At 46.6% G+C, this 19,089-nt stretch overlaps 1 protein-coding gene across 4 annotated transcripts in view; it reads left to right on the forward strand.

Moving 5' to 3' along the window:
- ARL6 (ARF like GTPase 6) overlaps positions 1–19,089 on the forward strand; it is a 955,202-nt gene that overhangs the window by 784,379 nt on the left and 151,734 nt on the right. For all 4 annotated transcript variants that reach the window (XM_085603578.1, XM_085603577.1, XM_085603576.1 and 1 more), the window contains one exon: positions 14,790–14,845. In XM_085603578.1, the coding sequence (XP_085459704.1) occupies positions 14,790–14,845 (56 nt within the window). The remainder of the gene's footprint in view (positions 1–14,789; positions 14,846–19,089) is intronic.

A 19,089-nucleotide genomic window follows, 5' to 3' on the forward strand; every position in this document is an offset into this window, starting at 1 on the left:
ACTATAACGGGGGAATTTCATTGGTTTTTTATCAGTAAAATTTCCGCTAACTATAACATGTGTGAAACCTATGGTTTTTTCAGTGAATTTGCAAGGTTTTTTAAATGCTAATTCCTAACTATAACGTGTGTGAAACCTATGGTTTTTTCAGTGAATTTGTACGGTTTTTTAAATGCTAATTCCTAACTATAACGTGTGTGAAACCTATGGTTTTTTCAGTGAATTTGTACGGTTTTTTAAATGCTAAGTTACTTTACGCCATTCGTGGCGTGCGCGCCCACTTAACGCAGTTCGTTACGGAACGCCTATAACGCCTGTCAGCCTTACTCTGCGGGTTGCGGGCGCCATCCCTGATTCGATGTGGTCACTGACGGCATCCCTGGAGTTCCTGGTTTGAACCACTGCTTTGTTTTCAACGCTGCAAGATGGGACGCACGGACACCAAGCAAACTAAACTCCCATTTGAAATGCACAAGGCACCCAGATCGACTTCGCAGGAGCATGCTGACTCGGATGCCACGGAAGCGCCTGAAGACGACTGGAAGGCCCTTCTGTTGGGTATGAAGCAAAGCCTCACGTCTATAGGGCACTAAGATTGATACAATGAACATGCGCATGGAAGCTGTGGTCAACAAACTGGATCAGCATGAGCAGCGACTAAAAGAAGCCAAGACTAGGGTTTCGGATCTCGAAGATAGCGCTGCATCAAGCGGGGGGCAACTATCACAGATGGACAAGCTGCTCAAGATTATAGCCGATAAAGACGAAGATTTGGAGGCTCGCTCCCAAAGAAATAATGTCCGCATCCTTGGCCTGGCGGAATTCACCAATGTGGGCCGCATAGAGGACTACATTGAAAAGTTAGTCGTAGATCTATTTGGCAGGGAATCCTTTTCAGCGCATCTCACGGTGGAAAGAGCGCACAGATCTCTAGGGGCTCGCCCACCTCCGGGAGCGCCGCCAAGCCCGATAATAGCCCGCTTTTTGAACTATCGGGGTAGGGATGCGGTCCTGCGTCTGGCTCGCGAAAAGAAACAGGTTCAATATGAGAACACTACATTGGCGCTCTATCCGGACTTCACACAATCAGTTCAAGATGCCAGACGTAAATTTTCTGCTGTCAAGAAAAATCTTCAGTCGCAGGACATCCCTTATGCAATGTTATACCCGGCGAGGTTGAAGATCACGCATATGGGTCAGCAGCACTACTTCCAGAACCCGCAGCAGGCTGAAGACTACCTTAAACAGCATCGACGGGCGGCGTCCAAGGTGCTGGAGGCACAGGGGCGCTCTGGGTCCCACTCTTCGCTGTCAGACCCCGACTAGCACCTGTTATTGACAGTGGTTCTCCTGTGACTCTTCTTGATCCTATGCTATTGCTGAACGGTTCGCAGCTGGTGATGTATGATTATTTCTTATGCTATTGGTAGACTGTCCTGCTCGGTATCTCCCCTCTGTCCCGTGGCAACTGCCCGCTTTCAAGCGGAGTGGTGGGTGGGTGAGAGTAAGGAGGGAGAGGGCGGGTCGTGGGCCCCTGGCGTTTCCACACGAGGGCCTACCCCCAGTTCTACGGTAAAGAGGGGCAGTAAGTGTGGGTTACTGATGGTATCTTGGGCGGGGAGGGTTAATTTGCCCGGCATGTTGGGGAAGCCGGTGTGGGTGGTGGGAGGGAGGAACACGGTTGCAGTTTTCCAGTTTGTACAACCTATAGTAGTTCTCGATGCAGGGTTGAGTACAGCTTCTTCTAGTAGTCACACTGGCAGACACCACACGTGATTTCAGTGGGCTTAAGATTGCTTCATGGAATGTGCGAGGCCTGAATAACCCCAGGAAGAAAAGGCAGATACTTGGGTATTTAGACAGGCACCATATCACCGTGGCTAAGTTACAGGAAACGCACCGCAGCCTTGGCGCTACGCCTTTGTTCGCTTCGAGATGGGCCTCGCACCACTGCTTTGCAAGCTACTCCAGTTATTCTCGTGGAGTTGCTATCTTACTCAAAAGGGGGGTACCTTTTGTGCCTAGTGGGACAGACACTGATGTTGGCGGTAGGTTTTGCCTCGCCTGGGGGAGGCTCCACTCCTATGATGTGACGTTTGCTAATTATTATGGCCCCAACACCGATGACCTGGAAGCTCTTCTTCGGTTATGGAATAGAATTCAAGAGATAGGCACTACCTATGTTAAATGGGGGGGGGGGGGGGGGGGGAACTTTAATACGACACTACAACCACAAGTGGATAGATCTCTGGGCCACCTCGGCACACTCCACACTCACTCATAGCACATTGAGAGATATAGTAGCCGATAATCGTTTACTTGACTCTTGGAGGCATATGCATCCTACGCTGCAGGAAGGTACACACTACTCAGCGGTCCATTCATCCTGGGCCAGATTAGATTACATGTTTATATCGGTTGGAATGGCGCACTGGCTGCGTGGTGCGACTCATCTGGCCCGAACGTATTCGGACCACTCCCCAGTTGTGGCAGAACTTCATACCCCTTTGCAGTACTCTCCATATAATAGTTGGCGCATCAACCCTTCACACTTGCATGACACGGTGTTTAAAGAGGAGCTGGAACAAGATATCCGAGATTTTGTTTAGCGCAATGTCGAATCGGTTCCCAGCATAACTACAGTCTGGGAGGCGTTCAAAGTTACGGTTCGTGGATGGGTATATTCAAAGGGGGAGGCATCCTGAAAACGTTGCACAGGGACCTCTCCAAATTGGAGCAGGAGCTTAAAACATTAGAGCAGGACGTTAGTACCAGCACTGATAGGCACGCTCTTAGAGCTACCATACGTAGCAAGCTGACTGAATATGGTGAGATAGCGGACAGGGAATGTAAATTTCGGGGGAAACCTCACATGGCAAGGAAATACGGGGAGGGTGATCGGCCGGGGAAGGCACTGGCAGCAGCGATCAGGCCCCCTAGGTTCTCAAACTACATAACGGAGATTCAATATGCGCAGGGAAATACACACAGGAATCTCCCTGATCAATTGTCCACTTTCAGTGATTTTTATAGAACGTTGTACTCTTCCCAGAGAGGCACCCCTCTTAATCTGCCTGAATATTTTGAGGATACCGCTCTGGCCTGGTTAGGGGATAATCAGCAAAAATATTTAACCTGGAATTGGAGTTAGATGAAATCACAGATGCTATTATGCCGATGAAGTCTGGTCGGGCTCCGGGGTTGCCCATAGAATTTTACAAAACCTATGCTTCGATTCTTGCTCCCATTTTGAAAGAGGTATTCTATGTGGCATTAGAGGAGGGTAGCTTACCTGGTGCTATGCGCGAGGCATTAATAACCTCGTTATTGAAGCCCGGGAAGTCCCCTCTCTCTTGCGACTCGTATCGACCCCTATCGCTATTAAACTGTGACACTAAAATACTTGCTAAAGTGTTGGCGACCAGGCTTGGTTTGCTGATGCAGCGTTTGGTACTTCCTGACCAGGCGGGGTTCATCCCCAATCGGGCCACGTCGCATAATCTCCGAACCCTTGCTGCAGTGTTACAAGATATTGACCCTCACTGCTCGGCGGTGGCGGTATTCCTCGATGCCACCAAGGCGTTTGACTTACTGGAGTGGGACTACTTGCTTGGTATATTGGAGCGCATGGGGATGCCCTTTACTTTCCTTAAGTGGATACGGTTGCTCTATAGCCAGCCGGTGGCATCAGTGCTCTTAAATGGGGCCAAATCCTCCCCCTTTGCTATATCCAGGAGCACACGCCAGGGGTGCCCCTTATCCCCTATTTTGTTTGCTCTTGCCATTGAACCCTTAGCAGCGAAGCTACGGCATCACCATAATGACAAAGCATTGATTTACCCCACTGGACAACTACTTATTTCATTATATGCAGATGACATGACGTTCTATGTGAGGAAACCCCATGTCAATCTGAACCCCATACAACGGGAGATAACTAAATTTGGTGCTGTATCTGGAGTACAAATCAATTGGTCAAAATCTGCTGTGTTCCCCCTAACAGAAAATACCCTGCCATACCAGCTGGACTACCCCTTAATATGGGAATCTGACTGATTGAAATACCTGGGCATCCGTATTACTAGAGATAAGGAAGTGTTAATGAGAACCAATTATGGTACGGCCATAGATAAGATAACTGATAATGTCACCAAGTGGTTGCGCCTTCCCCTCTTCATGGCGGTAAGGATATAATTAATTAAGATGGTGTTGCTGCCGAAGTTTTTATACCTGTTTGTCAATATACCATATCACCCAGGGAGTTTTTTCTTTAGTACACTCAGATCTCAACTCACGAGGCTTATATGGGGCGGGAAGCAGGCACGCCTTAACCTAACCACGCTTATGCTGCCATATCACCAAGGGGGGTTTGAGGTCCCAGATTTTGAATTTTATTATTGTGCACTGGCCCATTTTGTAACCTATTGGTTCCATCCGCCGCCTTTTATGCCTCATCTGGCGGTCGAAGATGGTTATATGGCCCGACCCCTCCGTCAGGTTACCTTTTCACTGCAGTGAGGGAACGAGCTCGTGATCCATCCACTGTGGACTGTACTATACTGGCCTGGCATCGGATAGCCCGCAAGTTGGGGAACCCTGTGTTATACAAGTAACTTGTGAGGGAATATGTCACAAGCTGCTTGATGGCCTCAAGTACTCCACCTGAGGGGACCTTTATATAGCGGGGCAGTTCCGCTCAAAGGAGCAGTTCTTTGGCACACGCACACCAACGGTTATGGACACATTTCTGTATACCAGACTCCGACAATATTAAGGCGGTGACCCCTGATTTTCCTGCAGAACCCATTACATTAGCTCCTTTACATGCCTTCTTACAGGCAGAACCGCCCCCCCCCCCCCCCCCCCCAGCACGCTATATCTCTCTTATATAAACTTACACAGAAAGCAATGCCAACCTACTCTATTCGGGCCAGAAGTGCGTGGGATAGGGATTTGGATACCCCATTGACAGATGACCAGTGGGAACTTAGCTGCACACAGACAGAGGTCATCACTAGCAACAGTAGGCTACGACTTATTCATTTTAAGTTTTTGCACCGGTTATATCATTCTCCGGCTAAACTTTACAGATTCCGACTTTGGGAGAATGATCTATGTGCGCGCTGTGGGCGGGAGGGGGTGGACTTATTTCACCTGGCGTGGAGTTGCCCTCCGGTGGCAGAATTCTGGGCGCAGACGTTCGATGGAGTCTCGGACATGATGGGGGTTCGGGTGCAGCCATGTCCACTACTAGCCCTCCTGGGACTGATTCAAACTGTTAACACAAGATATAAAAAAATTCTAGCAATGGGACTGCTATTAGCAAAACGGCACGTGGCATGTCGATGGGGGAGAGCCCGTTCTCCAAAAGTTTAAAGATTGGATTCACTCGATGACCACTTGGCAAGAAAATATGCACGGTTATGCAGAACTCTTACCCACTAAGTCACGTCCGAAAGACATTTGGGGCCCATTAGCCTCATATCTGATTGAGCAGGCGGCAAGGAGCAAAGAGGTAGAATGTGAGGTTGTTTTGGAGACAGGCTGCGAGCCGGAGTCTGAATCCCGCTCCCTGGCCTCGCAGGAGGGGCGCCCGAGTGGGAGTTCTTTTCAGCGTCAGGGTAGAGGCACAGGGAATGTGGCTTGAACGCATCACAACCTTCCTGTTATGTACGTTGGGGGTGGATTTGAGGTGCCAGGACTGGGGCTTTACTATGCCTGGGATAACTGTGTATTTAGTATTGCCTTGCCCTCGTATATTCTGTGGTAAACGGTGGACTGCATCATATGCTGGTATACTGGACTGACAAATATCGGACTGTATAATGAGATTCCCTAACCTGCATCGAAATTATTGGGTGGGGGGAGTTAAAATCACGTTTATTCTGGTACGGGAAGGTGTTCCATACATGTGTACTGATGTATAATATGATATGGTGTTTCTTATCACACTGATGTACCGTACAACTCTTCAATAAAGGTTTTTCAAACTTTATAAAAAAAAAAAAAGAGAGGGTTAAGGCCATTGCTAGAGCATTATTTAGGATGGCTGTTGCACTGGGTCATAGATATATCAAAGGGCTCCGAGAGACATACAACGCAAAAATAGTGAGTTTGCTGCTGTATGGGTGTGAGGTTTTTCCCTTAAGATTTGCAAGAAGAATGCAAATCATCGAAATGAACGTCTGGAAGAAATGGTTGGGCCTACTCCGAGGAACTGTAAACAGTGTACTGAGACTGGAATTGGGCGTGACAAATGCCCTATTTAAGTATAAACAATGGCTCCTCAGTTATTGGCTTGGTCTTCTTAGAGTGGAAGTGGCTTCTTTAAGGCAAATTATAAAATCCATCCCGCAAGAGAAAATGCTGACAGGTCAGTGTCTTTCTACTCAATATTAACGCTTCATTAGATGTTACAGTAGGGGAGAAACTCCAATGGCTATCCATTATACATCAGAAACAAATAGTAAAGCATTTAGTTAAGGAGGGCGCTCGGAGAAGTGATTTAGAAGATGTGTGTGAGAAAGATAACCTGCGCCATTTAAAGGATGTAAAGTACGGGCCCATATCCAATTTTTTTTTTTGGGGGGGGGGGGAATATGTATTTATTGGGTTACCAAAGTTTACATCGTTGGATTATCACAATATGGTACTGAAGGATACAATATTACTCAAACGGTTCCCATATGAGTAACAGTTAAACACAACCCCCCCCCCCCCCCTCCAGCCCCATAATCCTGTACCACCTCAATAGGCATAGTTGGAATCTCTTGCAAGTCTCTAGTCCAGAGAGAGATGTCATCCAGTACGTATAGGGAACGCCCAATCCACAAGGAACTGGCCCCACATGAGCTCTGCACTTAGAGTCCTAAGGCCCCACTTCACAGCATTGCTACCCATGCAGTTCCCCACAGGCTTGCTTCGCCAGCATCGCACTCCCTCCCACACTCACAGGGGGAAAGAAAACAGGGTGCTTCACCCCTCAGGCTGCATACGGTTATCCCTCCCTTCTTGGTCAACCTCCGCAGCAGCCGCCTGTGAGAGGAGATATGCGGTTAGTGGGCTCCAGATGTCTTTTGGTCGTGATGAGAGTGGTAGCAGCTCAGCGTAACAAAGCAATTGTTCCTGCCAGGTAGTCAAGTCTTGAATACATTCCTTGGACTTAGGGGCGCAGCCCCGCCCCCATTTGCAAGCAACTCTGTGCTTGGCTATAAGAAATCCCAGAGCTAGGTATTTCCTATGTACAGTATCTATACCCTGTGTGCGGCTTTGTAGTGCTATTAGTGGGGTCGGTTGTAGCTGTGTTTCTAGCATCCGTGACATGCCCTCAAACACCTGTTGCCAGTAGTCATATACCTGCTGGCACTGCCATGCCAGGTGGTAGAAGTCCACCACCTCCCTCCCACACCTCTCGCACCCGTCCTCCTCTCGTACCCGTCCTCCTCTCGTAGCTTGAATTTGTGGAGGGTTGCAGGGGTGTAATATAATCTGTGCAGAAACTTATAATGAATGAGTCTTAGCCGACTGTTAGCCGTGAGGGCTTCTGTCTGTTTACAGCTGAATTCCCACTGTTCTGTTACGGGTTTCCCTAGATCTTCGTTCCATGCTGCTCGGGACAGTGGGGTGTAAGGTAGCAGGGCTTGTTGTGTGTGCTTGTACAGGAGCGATATCACATGCCTAGGAGGTTTAGATTGTAGGAGTGCATGTAGCGGTAGCAGGGTGTGTGGTTCTGAGGGGAATGATGGTGTGGCAGCTTTCACGCTCTGCCTAAGCCTGATGTATATAAAGAGGTCCATGGCGGTAGGATCGTGGGTGCTAAAAAACTGTTCCCTAGTTCGGAAAGTGCTATCTATGGAGAGGTCTCCCCATGTAGTGTATTGAAGGTTTTGTAACATCTTACGGCATAATCCCTCATAGGTGACCTGGAGTGATGGGTCATGTACCAGGGGCATTTTGGGAGAATACACAATTGGGGTCTCTAGTATGGTTGCTATCTTTTTCCCTCTCGAGGTGAACAAGTAGCCAGAGGGTGGAACAGGGGCCATGTGGCCATCCTCAACCGCCAAATGCAGCATAAAGGGAGGCGGGTGGAACCAGTACACTGCAAAGTGTGCCTGGGCACAGTGGTAGTATTATTCAAAATTGGGGATGTCTAACCCTCCCAATTTATAGGGTAGTTTCAGTGTGGTTAGACCAAGTCTTGCCTGTTTCCCCCCCCCCCCCCCCCCATATGAGTCGGGTGACCTGTGTTTTTAGTGTCTTAAAGAAGAACCGCCCGGGATTGTACGGGATGTTAGAATAAAGATAGAGAAATTTGGGTAAAAGAACCATTTTAACTAGGGAGATTCTCCCAGCCATCAAGAGGGGTAGAGTCAGCCCCCGGGTAATAGTGTCCGTCACTTTGTCTATTGTGGTGCCATAATTAGTGCGAATCAGTTCCTCTTTGTCTCTTGTGACGCGGATTCCCAGGTACTTAACTTCTTCGCATTTCCACACTAGGGGATAGTCTAATTGGTGCGGGTTGGTCGAGTCTGTTAACGGGAATACTGCCGATTTGGTCCAATTAATGCCTGAGAGGACTCCAAATTAGGTGATTTCTCGCAGGACAGGGTTAAGGTTGTCCTGGTTTTTTTTTTATGTACAATGTAATGTCGTCCGTGTATAGTGAGACTAAAATCTGTCTAGAGGGGTACACCAATGCACGTTCTTTATGATGCTGTCTAATTTTCGCTGCCAGGCATTCTACAGCTAGGGCAAACAAGATGGGGGAGAGGGGGCAGCCCTGCCTCGTGCCTCTAGAGATGGTGAAACTAGTGGACCTGGCCCAATTAGGAGTACAGTGGCAGTCGGCTGTCTGTACAATAACTCCACCCAGCCCAGAAAAGCATGGGACATTCCTATGTACCGAAGGGTGCCAACAAGGTAGTCCCACTCCACCGAATCAAATGCCTTGGTGGCATCAAGAAACACCACCACCGCTGAGCTGCTAGGGTCTATGTCTTGTAGGATTGCCAGGAGAATTCTAAGATTGTGCGATGTTGCACGATTAGGGATGAACCCCGACTGGTCCGGTAAGGCCAGCCGCTCCATCAGGAGGTTAAGGCGGTTAGAAAGTACTTTCGCCAGTATTTTAGTACCGCAATTTAGTAGCTAAAGGGGGCGATAAGACTCGCAATGAAGTGGGGGCTTGTCTGGTTTGAGACTATCTGGCTTCTCTCGTGGTTCTCGGAAGGCTACCCTCCTCTCGTGCTGCATAAAAGACCTCCTTCAATATGGGGGCTAGTAGTGTTGAGTAGGTCTTGTAGAATTCTAAAGGGAGGCCATCCGATCCCGGTGTATGCCCCGACTTCATTTGCATTATGGCTTCAGTAATTTCATCTACGTCCAGGTCCAAGCTCAAAAATCCCCGCTGGGTGTCACCAAGCCATGCTAAGGCCGTATCCTCAAAGTACTGTGGGAGGTCAAGCTGTTGCCCTCTTTGTGACGTGTATAATGTTTTGTAGAAGTTTACGAATGTGCGCAATTGATCTGGGAGGTTCCTGTGGATCTCCCCATTCGAGTCTTGGATTTCAGCTATGTAGTTGGAAAACTTGGGTGGGCGGACTAAGTTCGCCAGAACCTTCCCTGGGTGGTCTCCTTCTCCATACACCCGTGCTACGTGGTATTTCCCGTGGAATTTACATTCTCACTCCGCTGTGGCTGTGTATTCCGTCAGTTTGTCGCACGGCTTGGCGCAGTTCTCCTCCCCCTACCCCGTGGAAGCAAGGTCCCTCTCGAGTGTTTTGATGTCATTTTCTAGCCGGCTAAGTTCCCATCTGAATGTCCTTCAGGATCCCCCCTCCCTTAGAAATACACCAGCCCCTGACCGTGACCTTAAAGGCCTCCCAGACCATGGTGAAGCTGGGCACTGAGTCTGTATTACGTGCAAAGAAGTCTGGAATTTCTTGTTCGAGTTTGGTCCTAAAGGCCATGTCTAGAAGGTGCGCGGGGTTGAGGCGCCATCGGGCACAAGGGGTCTGGTCTACTGGAGGGTTTAACACCAATTGGACAGGCGAGTGGTCTGAATATGTACGCGCCAGGTGAGTGGCTGCGTCCACCCAATGTGCCATGCCCAGTGAGATAAACAGATAGGCGAGCCTGGACCATGTAGAGTCATCTGCGGAATAGTGCGTACCTTCTTGTAGTGTAGGATGCTTGTAACGCCATGTGTCAAGCAGAAAGTTAGTGGACACCAGGTCTGCTAGCAGTTTTTGAGTGGCCGTATAGTGCGCTGCAGTGGCTTGGGATCTGTCCATCATTGGGCACATAGTTGTGTTGAAGTCGCCCCCCCATAGCAGTTAAGTGGAGCCAAGAGTCTGGATCTTACTCCATAACAAATTTAGGGTCGTCAACATTGGGGCCGTAATAGTTAGCTATCGTGATGTCTTGCGATGCCAATCGTCCCCAGATCAGACAGTATCTACCCTGAGGGTCAACTTCAGTCCCTCCCAGCACAAAAGCTACATTCTGTCTAATAAGGATTGCGACCTCCTGGAGAACGTGGAGAAGGACGCAAAACAGCGATGTGAGGCCCAACTAGCCGCAAATCTGGGTGTGGTTGCGGGGTCAAAGTGGGTTTCCTGCAATAGGGCTATGTGGATATGATGTCTCTCCGGGTATCCTATGACCTGTCTCTTTTTTCGTGGGTTGTTTAAACCCCGGCCGTTCCATGTTAGGATTTGCAGCTTGTTATTGGTGTCTGGAGTGTCCGTCATTTCCTTGTCTTAAGTGGACTGTATTGCTCTCATGTGTTGTGGACTAGGCTGCTTAAGTAAATCGGGCATTACAGGGCATGGCCCTCCCCTTCCCGCCCACACCGACATCCCCAACTTGTCGGGCATTGTTACCCCCCGGTATAAACACAAACTAAGTTAACTTGCAATAAGATGCAAAAAAAGAAAGAAAAAAGAAGAAAGGGAGGGGGCTCACCCACACGGGGAAGATACTAGGGGCCCATGACGTGCCATCTCCCTTCCTTTATCTCACCCACTTGCCACCAAACCTTCGTCAGGCTAGTGGCGTGTATGGGAGGAAGGTGAGTGTCCGGGTGGGCCATTAGTCAGATTCTCTTCGTATGCAGAGGGTCACTGTCTAGTATCAAGTATCAGGGACCATCAGGGGTCCGGAGAGGATAGAACATCAAACCGTCGGAGTAGGTGGCTCATCATCAGTCCAGAGCCGACGTTGGAGACTGAGATCTGGAACGTGAATTTGCAGCCGTCGCTGTAGGAGACGTCCTGCGGCAGTGCTTAAGGTAATCTTCAGCTTGTTGTGGATTGTGAAAGTGATGCTATTTTCCTCAGTGAGTAATGCGAAGTTTCGTGGGGTATAGCATCGCGTATGGGATGTCTTGAGCTTGGAGCTTCTTCTTGACCGCAGTGAATGTGCGCCTCGCCTCCTGCACTTTTTGTGTAAAGTCTAGGTTGAAGGCGAGGGTGGTATTTTCGTAGTGGATTTGTTTCTTCTCGCGGGCTAGTTGTAGCACTGTGTCACGATCCCGATAGTTGAGGAATCGGACTATCACCGGTCGTGGAGGTGTCTCTGGAGGTGGGCGCATGTTCAAGGACTATGTGCTCTTTCTACTGTCAAGTGGGTCGAAAGAGTCCCTCCCAAACAGGTCGGCCAGGAGGTGCTTGACGAAGTCTTCCTTGCGGCCCGTATTAGTTGCCTCTGCAAGGCCTAGGATGCAAACATTGTTTTGTCTAGAGCGGGCCTCCAACTCCTCGTTTTTGTCGGCGATGACCTTTAGGAGTTTGTCCATTTGCGAGACCCGCTCCCTGTGCTCAGTGTCCTCATCCTCCAGGTCGGAGATCCTGGTTTCCGCCTCCTTGAGTCGAAGGTCATGTTGGTCCACCACAGAGTCCAGCTGCGCATTCATGGTGTCCATTTTCGTGTCAATGGAGGTCGGGCTGTTTTTCATACTGAGCAATAGGGCCTTCCAGTCTTCGTCTTGGCTTTCTGCCGCATCCGAATCCGCATGATCCGCGGAACCAGGCTTGGACACGTTGCGTGATTCGAAAGGGATTTTTGGTTGCTTCGGATCGGTTCTGCCCATCTTGTTCTCCGAAGGACAAGGGAGCCCCCTGGTAGGAATAGAATGGATCCCAAGCCCTCTGGAAGCGGGATAGCGGTGGCGCTTGAGGCGTGTCGCAAAATGGCCGCTACTGGTTGACACCTCTATCGCTTCCTATCTGCTGGGAAGGGCACGACGCTTATTGCTAGTGACTGCGTTGAAGTGTGGTCGTCATGCAGTGCGATCAGATAGTCAATCAATGTGGAGGGGTAGTGGTATAGGAGTTGTCTGCTTCCCTCCGCTTATGGGCAGTGATGGCTGGCCGTTCAAAGTGGATAAAATGTAGTCTACGCAGCTCCTCGCCTCATATGTGTGGTGGCTGGCAGAGGTATCTACTCTCCTCCGGGCCCTTGGTATCTCGGGCCCGTTCCCCCGCCACAGGCCTTGGTAGGGACACAGTTTTGGCTCTGTCTCCTTGCTCCGGGCCTGCAGAGCAGCGGTCATCGCGTGGAAGCCCTCACCGCCGCCCCCACTTTGCCTGCGAGGGGCAGGGCGTGCACCAAAGCTTCGTGAGGCCCCAGCTCCAGTCCGCCAATGTGTCAGCACGAGCCAAAAGCAGGTCCGAAGTGGCCAGCAACTCGATGTAGAGAGCGCGGCAGCCGTTTGTCACACTCCCCTTCCACAACTTCTCATCTCGGAAAAACAGCTGCGGGTAGCGGTGTCTCCTGGTGCCATGGCGGCGACGTCGGTTGGGTCTGCGCTGCAGCAGTGCTTGGGCTCGGGCCTGCGTTCGCACTTCAGTCCGCAGGCTTGCGTGTATCGCGGCGCCGCCTCTCTGCTCCAGGCCCCAATTGCGGTATCGGGCGCAGGAGCGTCCGGCCTCCGTCCACACGTCTCGCCGCACTGGTACAGGATGTGCTGCTTTGATGGGACCCCCGGAAATTCCAGCAGCGATTCAGCTCGAATTAGAGCTCTTTAAGCGACTCATGATGGGTCTGAAGGATATTTGTCCGCCCGGCTGGTGAGAGCCTTACTGGTGTGCGGCCATCTTGGTCGCGCGGCACCTAGCACCCCCGCATATCCAATCATACTTGCGGGATATAAAGAGCATAAACATAAGGAGGTGGGAATTAATTGTTAGATTTGGGCAAGTACCAGCTTTTATATGGTGGGAGCTGGTCCAGCAACCCAGGATGGAGAAAGCCATGTGTCCCTTCTGTATAAGGGGACCATTGACCTTTTTGCATTTACTTATAATTTCCTCCAGTTTTGCAGCAAGTAGAAGAACGTTGTTGCTACCGAGCTTTAGATTGACTCAGATTCAACATACAAAGGGTCTCCTTCAATTAATTGTAGGATGTGATAATATGCCTGTGTGTTATGTAGTAGGGACCCTCTTGGCTGTTGTTCACGATCAGTTAATTAAGAGAAAAAGGCTTGCTGCAGTAGGGAGATAGACTGGATATTTGGAGGTTATGTTTTAGTTATACCCCCAAATGTAAGAAAGGGTATTGCGAGGAAGGGTAATTTTTCCTAATTTTTTGGGGTAATCTTGCACAAAGGGAAAAATACCAACTAAATAAGTGATTATTTTTAGTATAAAACGTTCTAATGTCTGTTGTATTTAAGGGAATATGATTTAAAGAGGACTGTTGAATTACAGTTCTCTCCTATTATCATGTAATTATCTTTTTAATATGAGAAACTGTTCTTTGTACTTGGTGATTCTTTTATTTAATGATTTGATTGCATGCCTAAGAGATAAAAATATTCACATCCATAAAATGATTGCATTAGTTTGCACCGAACTGGATTACATTTTTAACAGAGATAATGTTAACCCCATATGGAAATAATATGGTAGAAATGTTCGCGTATGGTAGGGGGCTAAGGTCAGTCATTTTATTATGAAAAAGGAGAGATTTTAATGTTTTTAGCCAAAGAAGGGTCAGGGTTAAAACAAGTTTTCAGACATGATTTGAGTCGTATCTGAACTGTTTGTAAGGCCTTTTTAGGTATGACATCAAACTGTTTATAAACTGAAATGGTAAACCGAAACTGTTGTTGTATAGGCCACATGTCCTCAATCCTAAAGAGTATGTTTGATACTTTGACTAGCTTCATTTTCCTCCTTAGAATCGGTCTGCAGTTTCTGTTACATTACCTCTCTGCACATACGCTCTTACAGGTCGCTGGCCTGGACATGCTTGTATTGTCTTCATTTTTTGCATTCCTCTAAACATACTCGTGTTTTGGGCCTCAGTGTAAAAGTTGGCATTTGAATTCACTGATTATGTACTTTGCACACCTAAGAGAAATTGAAGGGCCCAAAATATGTGGTGATTTTGTCTTTTAAGCTCCCACCATTGACAGCGCACCTCCACCTTCCTTGCAGCTCTGCAGACCTAGGGAGAACAAGGTAACATGGAAGCACACTAGTTACTGTCTGTGGCGCTTCCTATAAGGTGACAATATTCTTTCAGATTGGCTCTTAGGAAGGCTCAGTGAATTTAGCACTGGTTGTTTTATTATGCAGACGTGTTAGTACCTTGAGTTTCGTGGAAGTTAGTATCTACTTGTTTGCCATTTCCTTCACTGTGAAACGTAATTAATCTTGCTGTTATTTACATTATTAAACAAAACAACTGATCAATCTAACCAATGCATGTAAGTGATGATTGGTCATCTTGTTACTTTTATGAGTTTTGTTAATTTAGCACCTGTATGTGTTTTTCAGTGCCAGTGACGGACTTAAAGGTGAGGGGTTACAAGAAGGAGTAGATTGGCTTCAAGGTAGGTTATTCGTGTCAATTCATTTGGGCTTTTATCCAAAACAGTCATTGCTTTTTCTTTTATACATTTAATGAGACTATTTATTTCCATTTTTATCTGCTCTCAAAACAAACCGTACCCCAACTACCAATAGCAAACCTGCATGGTAAAAGTATTACCAGTACAAAGACGCTTAGACCATATTTTGTTTAAACTTTATATTGAAGACCTCTTCTTTATATTAAAAGAAAATGCTTTTTTAAATTAATTTCCTTCACTGGCCTAAAAAGTATTTTCAGCAGTAAAAATAAATACCTACAACAATGAAGACAGGATTTTTTTTGTATTATTCTTTTATTAACACGTAAACAAAATCAGTACATACAAAGAGCAATTATAGTGTATCACCCATTTTTACATTAGTTCCGAGTTGAATCTTTATACAATTGGCTACAATCTTAACAAGTTCAATCCGTGCCTCAAAGTATACCCTAACAGGCCTCTAGAAGACAGGATATATATATTTTTTTTTTACAGGATATTTTTAATTGCTTAGTGCCCTATACCTTTTACTCAAATCTGACATCTGTCCTACATTTTTGCTGATAACATCATTATTGTACCCAGTTCTTCAATTGTGCCAGTAGTTGAAAGGTTTGGGTACTCTAATTTTGAGGACCTGGATTTTTTTTCCATTATCAGACTTCTACCTGTTGGAAGAGAGAACATGGCAAGACAGGGAGGAAGAAGAAGGAAGAAAAGGATAGGCGAACATTAGGGAAAAGTTCCAGACCTTAAAGTCCCCACGTAGTTTTACAACCACAGTCTTCAGTGTTGGTTGTTGTTTGTACTAAAACTGGCAGTGTAATTCTTAGAACAGGTAACATTCCAGGGGCATAGCAAAGATCAGAAATAGTCCCAATATTCAAAAAAACATTGGCAAGGCAAATAGGTCTGGTATCGGCACTGAAGGGAACTACTTGGTGTGTTGATGTGTTTCCTGTGAAAGGGCAACATGCTGTAACTCCTAATCAAGTCGGCCAATGGCTGAAGTGGGTGGCTACATTTCCCCTTAATGCATGCTGTAGTGGATAGAAGAAAACAAGACTGACACCAGCCACAGACAAATGAATGTAGTCTGATTGAAACCCTTATAAGTAACTGTTATACACATAATTTTATTAAAATCAAAAGGTCTTGGCTAACACAGACCTAAATAAAGTCAGTCATTCTGATGATGGCTGTAAGCCTCTTGTTTTTGAGAAAGAACGAAGGGAAGAGAGGAGTTGGCCTACCGGCTAGGGCGCTTGACCTCGGACCTAGGGAACTGGGTTTGAGCCTCGGTAATGACGCTAAACATCCTGTGATTCTGGGCAAATCACTTAATCTCCCTGTGCCTAACAAAAAAAATGAATGTGTGTCCTCATGTAATGTAACTGGTGCTATGTAAAGCGCTCTGATTGGATTCGGGTCAAGTTCGCACTATATGAAACTCTGCAGAAAAAAAAAAAGTGATGGAAAAAGAGGGAAACAAAAAAAGAGAAGGAAAGAAAAAGAACGAAGGAAAGCAAGAAAGAAGGAAATCTAAAGAAGGAAAGAAAGAATGAGAAAGAAAAAAGTTAAAATGCAGAGCAGTTTCAAATAGACACAATCTGATCTAGTAAGCTATGAAATAGCATCTGTCAGAAAAGCGAAACACCTCAAAATGAATTTACAACAGCATTGGCAAGAGGTAGGATTGGATAAAGATGGAATGTACATCAGAGGTGGCCTGCTATCACATCAGGCTCTAAACACAAAGGCAACACTAAAGTAAAAACAAAAACACTGGCAATGAAGGTAACTAGCTTGTTTCTGGATGTGCTCCTTGTGAGAGAGCAAAATGCAGTCACTCAAGGTGGAGTTAACCTGTGGTTTATATCGGCTGATCTACTGCCCCATGATATAATCTGCAATGGATGGAAGCAAAATGTGAATGACACAGCAACAGACCAATGGATGAAGAGAGGTGGCTGAAATCCCCTATATGTAAGTATATTATACACATTTTAGTATAATTAAAAGGTCTTGTCTAATGCCAGACCTAAAAAGGTAAATACCACAGATCCAGCAAATTATCACCTTAAATCACTTTTATATAGCCCAGTGGTTCCCAAACTTTTTAGAACTGTGGCTCCCTTGACCTAATTGGCAGTTGGCTGTGGCTCCCCATCATGTCACTTTTTTTTTTACTGGTGGTAGAATTTAAGCACGACCTCTGGAGTACTTCCAGTTTTCTCCCTGAAATTAATTGGGATGAAGCCAATGAAGTAGATTAAAAAATGTGTCTTTTTCTCTCCTACAACAACCCTTTCCCTTCTTCTAGCTGTGGTTCTCTGTTCCACTCAGAGATGCCCATAAGAAAGTGGGGGCATGGAAACCATGAAAGAAAAATAATGATGCAAATTAAAATTGCAAACAAGTTTAAAACAAAATACATGGAGACGTGATATTACATTTATTTCTATGTGACACGTACAAAGCCCAGGTGCATCAGAGCACTTCACATAACTTGGGAAATAATAACATACAAGAGAGAGCAAGAAGTAATACTAAATACAGCAGAATCAAAGCCAGAATGTATAAGAATACAAATAAACACTGTTATGACAAATTCGGTTGAATAACTTTATTCGATGTAAAGAAAAACATCATAAAAGTATAAAACAGGTTAAAAAGAGGAAAAAAAAACGTCATTATTTACATTATAATTTTTTTCTTTTCAGTAGCATGAACTTGAGTCCACTATCCCCAATATGGCCAAACTGCATATTCAGTGGGAAATGTAGCATACAACAGAGTAATACATAAAACCAAATTGCAATACATTTAAAACCCAACCATAGCGGGTAGACTGGGGAAAAAAAAATTGATCATAGCAAGCTTATTTATCTATTATTTCATTTGACAAACTTTTGCCTTATCCTCCATGCGTTTCCTAGAAACTTTGCTGTGCCACAGGTTACACTTGGAATTAATGTCTCATATGTTAAAATACGTAGAGCCACCCTGTGGGATGAACAACCCAAATTTATGCAGACTGGTTTTAGCCACCTTGACCTCACTTGGCTGTATGCCCTGCAAGCAAACATAAAATGAGTAATGGATTCCGTGGGGGAAGCACAGCCCGGGCAGCCCTTGTCGTTTCCTGTCTGGCCATTCCAGCCTCTCTGAAAATCTCGGAGAGGAAGTGTGCCATACCTAAACTTAAGGTAAAGGACCCTATCCCCCGGGGTCTCAATGAGGTCAAGGAAGGGTGCCAGTCTTGGGACATGCTTGACATCCAGAAATCTCTCAGACAAAATACCGTTCTGATTTTTGTTAACAGAAATCCAGTTCCAGTAGAGCTTTTTTACTAGATGTTTAGGCGGGGGCATCTGACTCTCCCAAGCTTGGTCCAAACCAATTGCACCGACTAGTTTTTTCAGGTTAGACACCCAGCCTACTTTATGACCTGCACCCAGACTTATCAATTCAGTTAGGCCGGAGGCATAGTTGCTTAGGTCGGGAGACCTCCTAAGCCGGATCCAATACAAATTATTTACCAATCAACTCATATAGACGACAAAGAATGTAAGAGTGTTTCTCTCAGGGGAGATAAAACCATTACAAACCAGAAGGTGGGGCTGGGCGTGTCGATCAGACGAGCGCTTCCTAATCTAGTTACTGTTCCCTGTTGGCCATTCTGGCTACTAGAGCTGCTCTATTAAAATAAATCGAAAATCAGATTTGGTTTTCTATGAGGTGGGTGGGCAGGGGGTGGCATGCTGTGCAGCAACGCATTGAGAAGGATGTCTCCTGTGCATGGCACAGATATACTTTTAATGAGCTGATTTCATTGAGCTCTGTGGATTGTGGTGGGAGGGCGGAAAGAGAGGTGGAGGGGAAGAGGAAATAGTGAGAGAGAAGTTAGTGTGAGAGATGGGGACGAACAAGGGGGCACAGAAGGAGTGCACACATGTTCATAGCTACTCTACAAATCACAGATCTGTGAATCTTTCAAATCAGTTTGAGGTTTTTTTAAATGGGTGTGACACATTACGTTAGGATTGTGTGCAGTGTATGCTTGATTTGTGCATGTTGAGACCACGACTAGTGCGTGCTGTGAGCTTGTCTAGTGTGTACCTGTGGAGGGCTTGCCTCATTGGTGCAGCGGATCATGGATCAAGCAGCTGTCCCAGTGCCCTGTACTGCTTCGGCAAATACCCGGTAAAGGTGCTTGTGCA

This window comes from Triturus cristatus, chromosome 1_2, assembly GCF_964204655.1.
Source record: "Triturus cristatus chromosome 1_2, aTriCri1.1, whole genome shotgun sequence".
Classification (NCBI taxonomy): Eukaryota; Metazoa; Chordata; class Amphibia; order Caudata; family Salamandridae; genus Triturus; species Triturus cristatus.